The sequence below is a fragment of the Pseudorca crassidens genome, chromosome 13, assembly GCF_039906515.1.
Source record: "Pseudorca crassidens isolate mPseCra1 chromosome 13, mPseCra1.hap1, whole genome shotgun sequence".
Lineage (NCBI taxonomy): Eukaryota > Metazoa > Chordata > Mammalia > Artiodactyla > Delphinidae > Pseudorca > Pseudorca crassidens.
In genome coordinates this window covers 3,700,301-3,714,879 of record NC_090308.1, presented here as the reverse complement: position 1 = coordinate 3,714,879, position 14,579 = coordinate 3,700,301, and the positions used below count along the sequence as shown (strand labels likewise).

Here is a 14,579-nt window from a genome sequence, read left to right as displayed (position 1 = left end):
GAGAATGATATACCAGGCTAACATTATTCACAAGAAAATGGGAGCAGCCAGATTAATTTCAGACAGAACAGACTTCAGAGCAAGGATAGGTATCCGCAATAAAGAGGAACATCTCATAAGAATAAAGGGATCAATTCTCCAGGAAGGTATAATTGTCCTCAACCTGTATTCCCCTAGCGACAGAGCATCAAAATAGGTGAAGCAAAAACTGATCAAAGTTCAAGGAAAAGTATATCAGCTCCACTACTATAGTTGCAGACTTCAACACACCTCTATGAGAACTGGATAGATCCAGCAGGCAGAAAATCAGGACATATTTGAATCCAATAATTTCATCAATGATACAACTGACATCTGTAGGTTGCTTCATCCAGCAACAGCAGAAGACACATTCTTTCCAAACTCAAATGGAACATTCACCAAGACAGACCATGTTCCAGACCATAAAATACAGTTTTTAACAAACTTAAAAGAACAGAAACCATACAATGTATGTTCTTAGATAACAGTGAAATTAACTAGATATCAATAACAGAAAAATAGCTGGAAAACCCTCAAATACTTAGAGATTAAAAAACACTTCTGAATAACACATGGGCCATAGAAGAAACAAGAGAAATTTTAAAATATTTGTAACTAAACATAAATGAGGACACAGCTTAACAAAATCTGTGGGATGTAGTGAAAGCAGTGTTTAGAAGGAAATTTACAGCATTAAATGCATATAAGAGAAAAGAAGAAAGATGTAAAATTAAAAATCTAAGATTCCACTTCAGGAAACTAGAAAAAGAAGAACACGTTAAATCCAAATATGCAGACGAAAAGAAACGGTAAGAATTAGAGCAGAAATCAATGAAATTGAAAACAGCAAATCAACAGAGAAAATAAAACAAACTAAAAGCTGGCTCTTTGAAAAGATCCGTAAAAGCAATAAGCCTGTTGCCAGTCTAACTAAGCAAAAAAGAGAATACAAATTACTAATATCAGAAATGAAAAAGGGGACGTCACTACAGATCTCATGGACATTCAAAGGATAATGAAGGAGTACTATAAACAACTCTACGCCCACAACTTTGGTCACCTAGATAATATGAATCAATTTCTTAAAGGATGCAATCTTCCAAAACTTACACAAGAAGAAATAGACAATCCAAACAGGTCTGTATCTATTTAAGAAATTTAGTCAATAAATAATAACCTTCCAAAACAGAAATCACCAGGCCCAGATGGGTTCAGACAGCATATCCTACCAAACAAACTGAACTCACCCTGCTCCGATGGCTTGGGTGTTAGTTCACGGCAGCTGCGACCGCAAACAGGATCAAATCATGCAGGTTTTGATTCCGGGTAATGCTGCAGTGGAAGAGCTCAACTGCTCTTCAGTACGGTCATTGTGACTCTCTCAACTTCCCTTCTCCATGAGACCTCGCGTTAGTCAGGGCTGGAGAATCTCACTCCACCCGTTTATCCCCAGAAGCAGAAAGTGGGATCCCTGGAGTTTCTCTTCCTGGCAGTGAACCCAGCCCTTCCCACAGGACTGTGACGGCTGATGAGGGTTAGAACATCAGGGAGGCCAGGACCGGGCAGGGGTGAGGCAGGAGTCTCCTTAACCACTTACTTCCCACCCAGGGCGGGAGATGAGTGTCTGGGGTCGGAGGGATTGTGGGCCGGGGTGAGGAAGCAGTGGGGATGGGGGTGACAGTGAAGCCAAACAGGCGCACAGCGGGGGCCACCCCACCCCCAGGAAGCCCCGTGAAGTCTCTAGGCCTGGCCAGGCTCGTGCCTTCCCAAACTCAAGACTATTTGCTCCCAGGGTCAGTTGGGCTCTTTTGATTGCAGAAGACAAAAACTCACTTAAGCTTCTGTATTAGTTTGCTAGGGCTGCCGTAACAAAGTACCACAAACTGGGTGGCTTAAGTGACAGAAATTTATTGTCTCACGGTTTTAGAGGCCAGAAGTCCAAATCAAGGTGTTGGCAGGGTTGGTTCCTTCTGAGGGCCATGAGGGAAGGATCTGTTCCAGGCTCCTCTTGTTGGCTGGCAGATGGCCATCTTCTCCCTGTGTCTTCACATGGTCTCCCCACTGACACATCTCTGTCCAAATTTCTTCCAAGGATATCAGTCATGTTGGGTTACGGCCCACCCACATGGCCTCATTTTACCTTAATCACCTCTATAAAGGCCCTATCTCCAAATACTGTCGCATTCTGGGAACCTGGACTTCAACATACGAATCTGTGGGGCGACACAATTCATCCCGTAAGAGTTTTCTAGAACACAAGTTTATTTTAATGTGTTGTAGTGTTCTTTAGTTGACGCATCCACCTCCCTGTTAGACTGGAAGGACCAGGACAGCAGGGCCAGGGGATGTCTGGCTCTTTGCTGCACACCCAGCGCTCGCCCTAGTCTTGGCACTGAAAGGTACCGAATCTGTAGCTGTGGAATTGGGTGTCTCCCTTGGTGTCTCTGCTCCCTTCTCCCATTACTTACTGGCCGATCCCTCAAGAGCCTCTGACACAACACGCTCACATCTCAGACAGTACACTCCACATACTGTATTTCACTTGATAGCATCTGTACTAACATACTTAATCTCCTTTAAAGTCAGTCAAATTTTTCTTAAATAAATTGAAAAGGAAATTTTTTCATGTAATTTCTACTTGGATTATTTGTCTTATTATTGAGTTGTAAGAGTTATATAAGACTGCTATCAAACACAAATATTGAGAATATTTTCTCACATTCTGTGGCTTGTCTTTTCATTTCCTTAAAAGCTGTTTTGAAAATCATAAGTTTTTAATATGATGAAGACGATCTATCATGTGTTTGTTTCTTTGAAGGTTAGTGCTTTTCTGTTTTGTTTTTTCCAGCTTTATTGAGGCATGACTGACTAAAAACAGTTGCATATATTTAGGTTGTACACGTGATTATTTGATATATGTATATATTGTTAAATGATTACCACAATTAAGTTAATTAACACATCCATCACCTTACACAGTTACCTTTTGTGTGTGTGTGTGTGTGTGTGTGGTGAGAACACTTAGGATCCACTCACTTAGCAAATTTCAAGTGTACAGTACAGTGTTACTAACTGTAATCACCATGCTGTACCTTAGAGCCCCAGAACTTATTAATCTCATAACTGAGAGTTTGTACCCTTTGACGGACATCTCTGAAGGTTAATGCTTTTTGTGTGCTAAGGAATCTTTGCAAGGTCATGAAGACTTTCTCCTATGTTTTATTCTAAAAATTTTATAATTTTAGCTTCTACATTTAAGTCTATCATCCATCTGAAACCTCCGTAATTAAAAAGCAATGTTGAAAGGACTATCCTTTCCCTAGTTGAATTATCTCGGCCCCTTGGCTGAAAATCAACAGGCTACCTAGAATGGGTCTTCTGTAATCTGTCCCCATTTGTCTACGCTAACATCAATACACTCAGTCTTGATTACTGTTATTTTATAGTAGGTCTTGAAATCAGATAGTATAAGTCCTCCAATTTGTCTCTGCTTTGTCAAAATTGCCTTGACTATTCTAGGTCTTTTGTATTTCTAGATAAATTTGAGGTCAGTTTGTCACTTTCTACAAAAAGTAGCCTGTGGATATTCTGACTAGAATCGCAGTTTTGGAGGAATGTTTGTAGAGAATCGATAGCAATATTGAGGGTTGCAATTCATAATCATGATACATCTCTCCAGTCGTTTAGTATTCTTTATTTCTCTCAGGAAATGTTATGTATTTTATCATTTGCTAAATTTATTTTTAAATGATTTTATATCATTTGTTAAATTTATTTCTTAAATGACATTGCAAATGGAATTGCTTTAATTTGAATTTCCAATTAATATTCATATATAAACTAAATTAATTTTTAAATGTATCCTGTGAACTTGCTAAAGTCACTTATTAATTCTAGTAGATTTTTTTGGAGATTCCTGAGGAATTTTTTAGTAGATGGCATGTGATTTAAAAATAAAGAAAGATTTACTTTTTCCTTTCTAACTTTATTTGTTGATTTATTTACTTATTTTCAGTATAATGCACTGGCTATGATCATATGGTGTTTCTTCTTTGTTCCATTACTGTGAATTATATTAATTAGCAAATGGTTAAACCACTTTTCTATCCCTGAGATAAAATCCATTCGTTATATTGTCTTTTGAATATGTGACTGAATTTGTTATACTTTGTTATGAATTGGATCTATGTCCATAAGGAATATAGATCTTTATTTTTTCATGGAAAGGCATTTTCTTTTAAGTATAGCAGTGCATACATGTCAATCAATATAGATCCTTAATTTACTGTTTTTGTAACGTGTTTGTCAGCTTTTGGTATCAGTACTATTCAGGCTTCATAAAATAAAGTGGTAAGTAGTAGTCTCATTTTCAGTAACATTTTGTGTAAGAGTGATATTATTTCTTCCATAAACGTCTGATAGAATTCACAAGTGAAACCATGAGGTCCCGGAGAATTTTCTGTTTAAGGATAGAATTTCTTTAAGGGGATATTCAGATTTTCTGTTTCATCTTGGTTCATGTACAGTAAGTTGTAATTTTCAAGGAATTATTCCATTTTTAACTGTTTGAAATTAGCATAAAATTATTTATAATAATCTGTTACTGCCTCTTTTTGCCCATATTCTGTAACAATATCCTCTCTGTTACTCTTAGTATTGGTGATTGGTATTTTCTCCTTTTTCCTTACTTAGGCTTGCTGGGGGTTTATACATTTTAGTAATATTTTCAAGGCACCGACTATTGGCATCATTGGTTTCCTCTGTTGTTTGCTGCTCTCCATTTTATTGCTCTGCTCCTCTCTTGATTATTCATTTCAAGTTAGGGTTTAATTTACTCTTCTTTTTCTAGCTGCTTAAGGTGTCATCTTAACACACTGACTAACACAGGCATTTAAAAATAAACTTCTAGCTGAATCCTACAAATTGTGATAGTTTGTTTTCCCTATCATTCAGTTTGAAATATTCTCTTATTTCCTTTGTTGTTTCTTCTTTGATACATGAGTTATTTAGAGGTGTGTTGTTTAATTTCCACATACGTAGGGCTTTTCTACATAGGTTATTGTGATTTTTATTTCCATCACAATAAAAAATATTCTATGAATCCGATCTTTTGAAATTTATTGAGATTTATTTTAGGTACCAGCACACAGTCTAGCTTATAAATATTCCATTGCAGTTGAAAAGACTGTGTAGTCATTTTTTAGTGTTCAGTGTATATAAAATAGGTTATGTTGACAGTGTTGATTTTTCCTTTGCCTTAGATTTTTATGTACTTGCTCTATAAATTACTTAAAGAAAAATGTAAAACTCTTGAACTATGGTTTTGTTTAGTTTCCTTTTCTGTTCTGTGAGATTTTCCTTCATGTGTTTTGCAGCTCTGTTAATTAGGTGCGCGCGCACATTTTGCAGTGTTATTTCTCTCTATGCGTTGACCCTTCTGTCGTGGTGAATTATCCCTCTTACTGGCTCACAGTATTCTGCCTTCAAAACGACTTCGTTTGATACTACTACAGCCACGCAGCTTTTTTAAGGTGTCTGCATGCTATATCTTCTCTCATCATTTTACTTTCAACCTATCTGAGTCTTCCTATTTAGAGTGTGTATTTCTTATATAACATATAATTAAGTCTTGTTATTTTATCAAGTCTGATAATTTTTGGTTTTCAATTGAGGTATTAATCCATTTACGTTTAATTGTTAGTTTGATTGGGTTCAAGTCTACTGTCTTCATATTTGCTTTCCGTTTGCTGCATTGTGGGCTAATAAAATGTACTTTTTATTATTCGTTTTTCCTTTCTTTAAAAAAAGCTATACTTTTATTTTTTCATGGTTTCTATACATTACAATATACATACTTATAACACACACATAAATTTAATACTGTTCCACTTAGCACTTCACTCTCACCCTTCACAAACATAAGAACCTTATAACGCTATAATTCTAGGTACCCCTCATTCTTTGTGCGATTGTTTTCATATATTTAATCTCTACATATGCTATAAACCTCACCTTAGTACAATTATTATTTTTGCTTTAATCACTCGTTTATCTTATAAAAAATTAGAAGATATATATGAGAATTCATACGTCGTATTCTCTTTTGGATCCTTTTCTAAGGATCCAAAGTAGCACCCTTAGAAACAAAACAAAAAGTAAGCAAATACCCGAAGTACTTGGAAATTAGGAAATTCCTTTAAATTAACCTCTACATCAATGAGGAAATGGAAACAGAAATGAAAATTATCTAAAAACTAAGAAAAAGAAGAATGCTTCATCAAAAACTTGCAGGGTACAGTTCAATTAGTAGTCAGATAATAATACATATATATGTTTTGTTATGAAATTTGAGAAATAAGAAAAGGAACAACTAAGGTACAAAGAAGGTATAAAAATAAAAGTTAAAATGAATGAAAGAGGGCTTCCCTGGTGGCGCAGTGGTTGGGAGTCCGCCTGCCGATGCAAGGGACGCGGGTTCGTGCTCCGGTCTGGGAGGATCCCGCATGCTGCGGAGAGGCTGGGCCCGTGGGCCGTGGCCACTGGGCCTGAGCGTCCGGAGCCTGTGCTCCGTGGCGGGAGGGGCTGCAGCAGTGAGAGGCCCGCGTACCGAAAAAAAAAAAAAATTAATGAAAGAGCAAACACACAAGAAAGAAATGATAAATTTTTAAAAAGTTTGTAAAAAAGGAATAATTAAAATGAAAGGACAAATTTGATTAAGAAACAAAGGGAGAAATAAAAATACTGAAAATTAGATAACTACAGATATAGTAAGATAAATAAATTTTAAGTGAGAATAATTTGTGTAAATATTTTATGTGAATTTGAAAGTCTAAAGGAAAAATGATTTTCTAGCAAAATAAGTTGACCAAGAGGTGAAATAAAATGGAAAAACCAAAACAATTACCTCAAACCACAAAAGACATTAAAAAGTTTGTTAAAGATCTTCCATTAAAAAAATGTGCCAGACTGTAATGGTTTTACAAATAAATATAATTTAAACTTCCCCAAATGGATATCTTTAGTTATTTAAACCCTTCTAGACCAGAGAGAAATTTAATTTCATAACTATCATAATCTTAATAGCAAATTATGATACCATACAGAAAAACAACTACATGTCAATTAATGGATTTGACATAAACTTGCTAAAAAAAAAAAAAGCAAAAATTGACTTCCTTAGTATATTAAAAAAGTAATTCCATGGGAAACTAGAGTACAAGGAACTCAGTGGTAGCACAAAATTAGGAAATTTAAAAATCTATTAATAAAATAAGAAATCAATAACACAGAAATTAGGAAAATCATATTATCACTGAAATATGAATTTGATAAAATTCCTAATAAAAAGTAATATAAACAAGAAATGAAGAAAAAAACTCATACCAGATGAAAATAATTTACCAAAAAAATCACACAAAAAATTAAAATCTAAAATCACTACAATTAAAATCAAACACATATTAGATATACTTGCTTTTTCACCATAATGCAATACTGTTTTGTAGGTTCTAATTATACAGTCAGATGAGAAAGCAAAATAGGTATCGATATCAGAAAAGTGGAACGAATGATATTTAACTGTAGATGATGTGAAAGTATGCCTAGAAAATCCAAGAGATTAATATTTTCAACTGACACAGAAAACATAATAAAATTGCTAGAAAACACATTTTTAGAGTTCTAGTAATGACGGAATAAATTCTGAACAAAATTTAAAAACAACTCATTGAAGGCAATTGAGTACGTAAAAGCAGGCAGAAACTGAAAGGAGTTCAAAACCTTTGGGCATAATCCACATTTATTAGCTTTTCTGCTAAGATTATGGCTCAGTTGTGGTATGAGACATTTAGAGGCCCCCAAAAAGTCACAGTATGGTGGAGAGGTTAGCATCTGGGCTGTCAGAGCACATGGAATTTGAGGAGAAAAATCCTGGACAGGAGAGAGCCACAAAGGCGATAGTCCCCAAATATGCATTCATATTCCCCTCAAATCCTTGGCTGGACCTAAGGACCAAGGCCAAAACAGAAACAGAACCACACAAAAAATGCTTAAGGCACATATCCATAAATTTAGGATAATCCATGAGAAATTTAACTGGCCACTAGAATAAAAGTCAATTATCTTCAGAGAAGGATAACAGGATCCAGAAAGATAACAGAGAATACATATTATCCACAATGTAGCATATAAATTAAAAAATTACTAGACATCTAAAGAAAAAGAAAAATGTGTTCCATGACTCAGAAAAAAAAAAAGTCAACAAAAAAAGACCCACAGAGGACTCAGTTAGTGGAAATGAAGACAAGCATTGTTAAGTAACTGATAGATATACTAAAGAATCTCAGGAAAATATATACTTGGATACAATGGGTGAAGAGACAGGAATTTTAAAAGAGACACAGAAGCTATAAAAATGAACCCCAAATAAATCTCAGAACTGACAAACACAATACATAAAATAAATCACTGGATGGAATGGACAACAGATTGGAGAGAACATTAGAAAGGATCATTGAAATTAAAGGCGAATCATACCAAATTACCCAGGGAGGCCCAGGGAGGAAAAATGACTGAAAAAACAGTTCAGAGCCCTAATAACCTGTAAGACAGTATTAAGTGATCTGTCACATGTGCAATTAGAGTTGCAGAAGAAAAATAACGGGTTGACAGAAAAAAATATTTGAAGAAAAATGGTTAAAACTTTACTACGTTTTCCTGTAATCAGCAGCCCAGAGACCCAGAAACCTCAGAGGAACTCAAGAAGGACAAGTACAAGGAGGAAACTGAGGCACATTATAAACAAAGTGCTGAAAAACCAAGGATATAGAGAACATCTTAAATAAAAAGACACGCTGCATACAGGAGAATAACAATAAGCATGACTGCTGACTTCTCATCAGGGAAAAAAGAAAAAGATGGAGGTCAGAAGACAACCGAATAACATTTTAAAAATGCTGAAAGAAAGCCTGTCAACTCAAAATCCTAAATCCAGCAAAAATATCTTGGAAAAGTGAAGCCAAAATAAAGGCGATAAACTAAGGCTGAAAGAATCTGCTGTCTGGACTGAGGTAAAACAGTTACCAGACGGAAATCTGGATCTACACAAATGAATGCAAAGCATTGGAAATGGTATATATATGAGAAAATATGACAGATTATCTTTTTCTTTGTAAAAAATTCTTTAATAATCTATTAACTATTTAATTTAAAGTATTAGCAACCTTGGTGGTGTATACAACATATGTAGCAGTATAATATTTAACAACAACAGCATAAAAGACAAAACTGGGCATAACTGGATTCTGTCTTTTTAAGGTTGTTACATTGTACAGAAATGGAGTAATATTAATTCAAGGTGGACTGAAAAATGCAGATTCATGTAAACTCAAGAGCAACCACTTGAAAACATACAAGCGTAACAATAAAAACCAATAGAAGATATAGAACACAGCAACAAAGGAAACATTTCATTAACTCCAGTGAAGACAGGAAAGGAAGGACAAAGAACAAAGGGTTAAAGAGAAAACAAACAAGATAATGAGACAAACATAAATATAATTACATTAAAGGCAAACGAACTGACAGTCCTAAAGGAAGCAACCACTGAAAGTCTCAACTACTGCTGATTACAAGACACATTTAAAATATAAGGATGCAGATAGGGTAACAGTAAAGGATTGGAAAAGAATATGACATGCCAATAAGTAAGCATAAGAAAGCTGCTGTGGCTATTAGACACAGAAAACTTTAAGGCAAGAAGTATTAACAGAATAAAAAGAGAATTTCATAGTTACAAGAGGATAAATCATAGAGAAGACATAACAAATACACAAATGTATAAGCACCTAATAACAGTTTCTAAAAACATGAAGCAAAATTGAGAAATATATAGAAATTCATAACTTTTTTATACTGGAAATTGTATTTCCATTAAAAACTGGAAAAAACACATTCACAAGTGATAACATTTATAACGTGACCAGTATAATTTAACTAAAAAAAGATAGGATCTGTGTAAATAAACTATATAAAATGTTATCCAAAACTAAAAAGTCATGTCAATGCTTTTGGATGAGAAGCCAATATACTCTCATTTACAAGTGAAGAAATAAATGCGATATAACTGCAATCAAAATCCCAATGTGGATATTTTTAATTGAAAACAAACATGATAAAATATTCTTTTTCTTTTTTAAGTTTTCACTATGAAGGAAATAAAGGGTCATGATGTCTATAATCTACAAGGAAGTGGCACAGTCAAAAAATAAAGGCAAAAAATACGTTAAAATGTTAATAATTCTTGAATGTGGGTATGAGTATACATTTTAGTATAATTTCTACTTTTCTTAAGTTTGAAATTTTCCTTATAAAAATGTAAAAAATGCATTTACTAAGTAACAATTTCCATGAAGTTTTCGGAAAGTAAATGAAAGATGAAGATTATTTTACCAGGTATGTATGATAAATTTCAACATAGTTACAATAATCAAAACAGTATGATCACAGTCGAGGATTAGATAATTAACAATTACATGGCTTAAGGAGTCCAAAGAAGTATTTGAATTTATATGAAACTTCAATTCAATTCAGTGGAAGAAAATAGATTGTTAATTAAATGGTATTGATTCAACTCATCAGGAAGAAATAAAGTTATGTTCATAAAAAGTATAACTCCAGAAGCATTAATATGCAAAGAAAATTTTAAGTACAATTTATATTACTTTGAGGATAGGGGAGGTCTTCATAAGCAAGACAGGAAACCAGATTTGATAAAAACAAATGAAAGATTTGGCTTCAAGAAATTAAATTTCTTTGTATTTAAAATAAAATCTAAATAAAACTTTTGAAAAGCACCTAAGAAAATGTGTGTAACACATAACAGAGAAAATGTTAACATCCTTAACAAAAATATAGAATGAAAACTGATTTATAAAAAAAGTAAAGAATTCAACAAAAATTACACAAAAGTTGTGAACAAACAGAAGTAGGAACAAAGTCAACAAACATGAAAAGATCTTTAATGCAGGGAGTTGTCAGAGAATGGCATACTTAAAGAGAAACAGTTTTCACCCTATGTGAGGAGAAGTGTGAATTTCTACCGTCCTTTTAGAAAATTTAACATGTATCTACATTTCTAGCACCGTATGCAATGTGATATATATTTTTAAAGGACAGTAGATGACTTTATAAGAGTTTATTGCAGAATTATTTATGGTGCAAAATTCTAGAAACATCTTATCAATAGGAGGAAGGTTTAGTGAGCCTTTAGCTAGTCCTCCATACTACGTGATGTCACATAACTCTTAAAAATAGGCAAGCATCTGGTATACCGTCGGCCCTGCTCATCTGTGGGTCCTGCATCCGCAGAGTCAACTGACCTCGGATCCTGTACTATGTTGCTTCAACCTGTACAGGCGGAACCTACGGACACGAGGGCCGAGGGCCGACGAAGGGATTTAGGGACTTGAACATCCACTGATTTTGTTATGCAGGTGGTGTCCTGGAACACATTCTCTGTGGATACCGAGGAAGGCCTGTAATCATGTTTTTGTTTAAAGATGCATGTTTGTGCATATAAACAGCTTAGAATAAACAGAGGAGAATGCATGGTTCTATTGGTTCTGCAGAACAGGACCCAGCGGACCGCCGGGTCTCTCATCCGCTCTGTGCAGACGGAAGAGTGACCCTATTCATCGTCCAGGGCCATTTTATACAAGGGACGTAATACCCGTATTCTGGTACCTGCAGGGGCTCCGGGAACGAACACCCACGGCCGACTCTATTATTGTTTTTCTTGTATATACCTGCACTCTTTGAATTCTTAAAACAAATATGCAACACCTTTAAAGTGATTTAATCATCATAACTATACAGTATACACCACTAACATGTGCATGTGCATTAAGCACCAAGTATAATATTACTTGCAATTAGATTTTTAAATTTTCTATTTTATAAGAATATCATTATTGTAATCATTTTGCTAAAATCATATGCAAGAAACTTGTTACTACTTACATGACTCTTATTTATAACTTAAAAACAATGTATACACATAGTTTTCAGCAAGCCAAAGGATACCTTAACCCAGTGCATATTTCTCCAGTCTTACCATTGCCATAAGAAAGAGAACCGTGGATAAACTCCCATTTCTACAGACATGAAGACTTTAAATCGCACGCATCCCTTGGGCTGCAGGCAGAAGAGGGTGTGTTGTCCTGCATGACACTGACCCTTCTGCCAACCCTGGGAGGGTGCTGGCAATGTGTCCAGACTGCCCTCTGTAAAATTAAGATGTATATTTTTTTCCTCAAAGAAGGTTCCCCATAAAAACTCTGATGATCATATTCTTGAAGAGGTCAACTTTATTTATTACTTATCTGTCTCTAGTCATTTGTAGACCTAATGTGTTGTGTTTGGGGTACCTGAGTGAACTGCTTCTAAGAACTGAAAGCAGATTTCTCTAGAAAGAAATGTTATGATCAGTACCTTAATGGATCATAGAGGAGATACACAAAGCATCTGAGCAAAAAAGAATAGATTCAACTTCACCAAGACTAGGATGAACCAATAAACAAGCGTTCCCAAATCTAAAGATAAAGATGGCATCACTTAAGATGGACCTAGTCAGACATGGAAACAGCCAAAGGAAAGTCCTACAAAGAAAAGCTGGTGGTAACCACCTACACACCGGCGAGGCCAAGAGGGGTTTTAGCCAGTGGACTGAGCTCTAATGGACAGATGGGTGGACAGGTGCACGATGAAAACACGTGATACATTTCTGAAACCAGCGGGCAAGTCACGCCTTCTCAGAAAAAAAGGAATCAAACTACCTTAGCCTGATGCATTAGAACATTTAAGGAATCTCATTCTCTCTGTTCTGACCTCATGTTCAAACCAACCTTGGATTGCCACTTGGCTTCCTGAAGGATTGTGACCACGCTGAATGCCAATATTCTGATGCTTATAACTAGAATGTATGCTTGCAGATCAATAAAATGGAATTCAGGTTTTATAGATCAATCGCATTGGCTTGGTTAATAAGATCTGGATTCTGATGAATCCATTTTCATTTGCTTTTGAGTCTGTGAGGTCAATGACCAAACGCTGGACTGTGATAAATTCAAGGAGAGGCCTCTTGGAAAATGACTTCCCTTTAAAAGTACCCATTCCTATGTGACCAGTTTCAATTCTAATTCATGTTTTAGTGACCTTCACAATACATTGTCAGCAATCTTGTCAAAACGAAATATCCAAAGTAAATATAAAGTGCACATAAAACAAACAAAAAAAACCACATAAATTCTTTTTACATTTCTTTTTTCAAATATAAATTTATGCCAAATTACATTTTTGTTTTTAAATATAAATTTATTCCAAATGACACTTCCTGGGCTAATAAACTTTCAAAAATTATTTTTACCTATGTGATTGATTATTAAGGTTTAGCGATCCGGTCTGGTACATCTCTTCCAACTGTTTCCTGTTTCCAAAGTATAACGCAAGGTCTGTGGCAATGATGGCTTTGCGGATGATCTCAAGCACCTGTTCATATTCGCTGGAGCTCAGGGTGGAGAAGATATTGTGCCCCTCCAACTAGGGAAAAAATACAAATAAACACCACCAATAACAAGCACAAGCTCCAATCTAATGACATTTTCAGTTACTTGAAACAACAGTCAGTCAATGGCATTTGGTCAGGACAGGTTTTGGGGGAACAAAAGGATAGTTTGAAATGACTAATGAAATTAATGTTTTGGTTTCTCTTCACGATACAACAATGAAGCTACCACTTCAATGAACTATTTAAACTACGTAACATTTCCCACCATAAAATCCCAGTGATTTAAATATACACCTAGTTTTGGGATATTTCTAGTAAGGAATTAAAGGACTGGAATATGCAAAATATTTAAGTAAAAGACTTTTCCTTTTAAACTAATTAAGAACTTCGGTAAGTTTCACATTATACTGGAAATTAATGGGCTTAAAAAGTCATCTATATATTTGTCCACTTCCGCAAGCCTCATGATTAATAAACTATTTTCTCTGTATCATAGAAGAAAATGTCCCAGGACCTGAACATAAAATTTAGGCATATTAAAAACTCTCCCTACAGGCAAGAATGCTTTTACATAAAGCACAAATCCCTGAGGTGCAAAAACTGTAAGGCCATCCTGTCTTCTGTCCTCATGGGAGATGGACCCAGCAGATCATCACCCTAAACAAGACCAAACACTGGTCATTTGAATTCTGTTTTCTCATAATTATTCTTCTGTATATGAATCTTTTAAAAACTTTTTACAATAATTTCTTCCTCGGGATTTTAAGTTTTATTTGTAGTTGAGGTTAAAACGGGTCATTTTTGTTCAAACGAAAAAAGGTAGATATTCAATTTGTGGGTTCATCAATTATTTTTTAATGATTCATTAGTCAACACAGTTGTACTATAAACTGATTTTTAATTGTTCCCGCTTGTCTTAAGCTACATATATTGACTGATAAATTACATGACAAACTTGAAATTATTAAAGTATATTTCTTTACAAAATCAGACA

General features: G+C 34.9%; 1 protein-coding gene across 1 annotated transcript in view; it reads right to left on the bottom strand.

Moving 5' to 3' along the window:
• The window catches only part of PDE10A (phosphodiesterase 10A), a 583,074-nt gene that overhangs the window by 24,417 nt on the left and 544,078 nt on the right, over positions 1 to 14,579 (bottom strand). Inside the window, exon 19 of the mRNA XM_067701571.1 lies at positions 13,445 to 13,617. Coding sequence (XP_067557672.1) covers positions 13,445 to 13,617 — 173 coding nt within the window. The remainder of the gene's footprint in view (positions 1 to 13,444; positions 13,618 to 14,579) is intronic.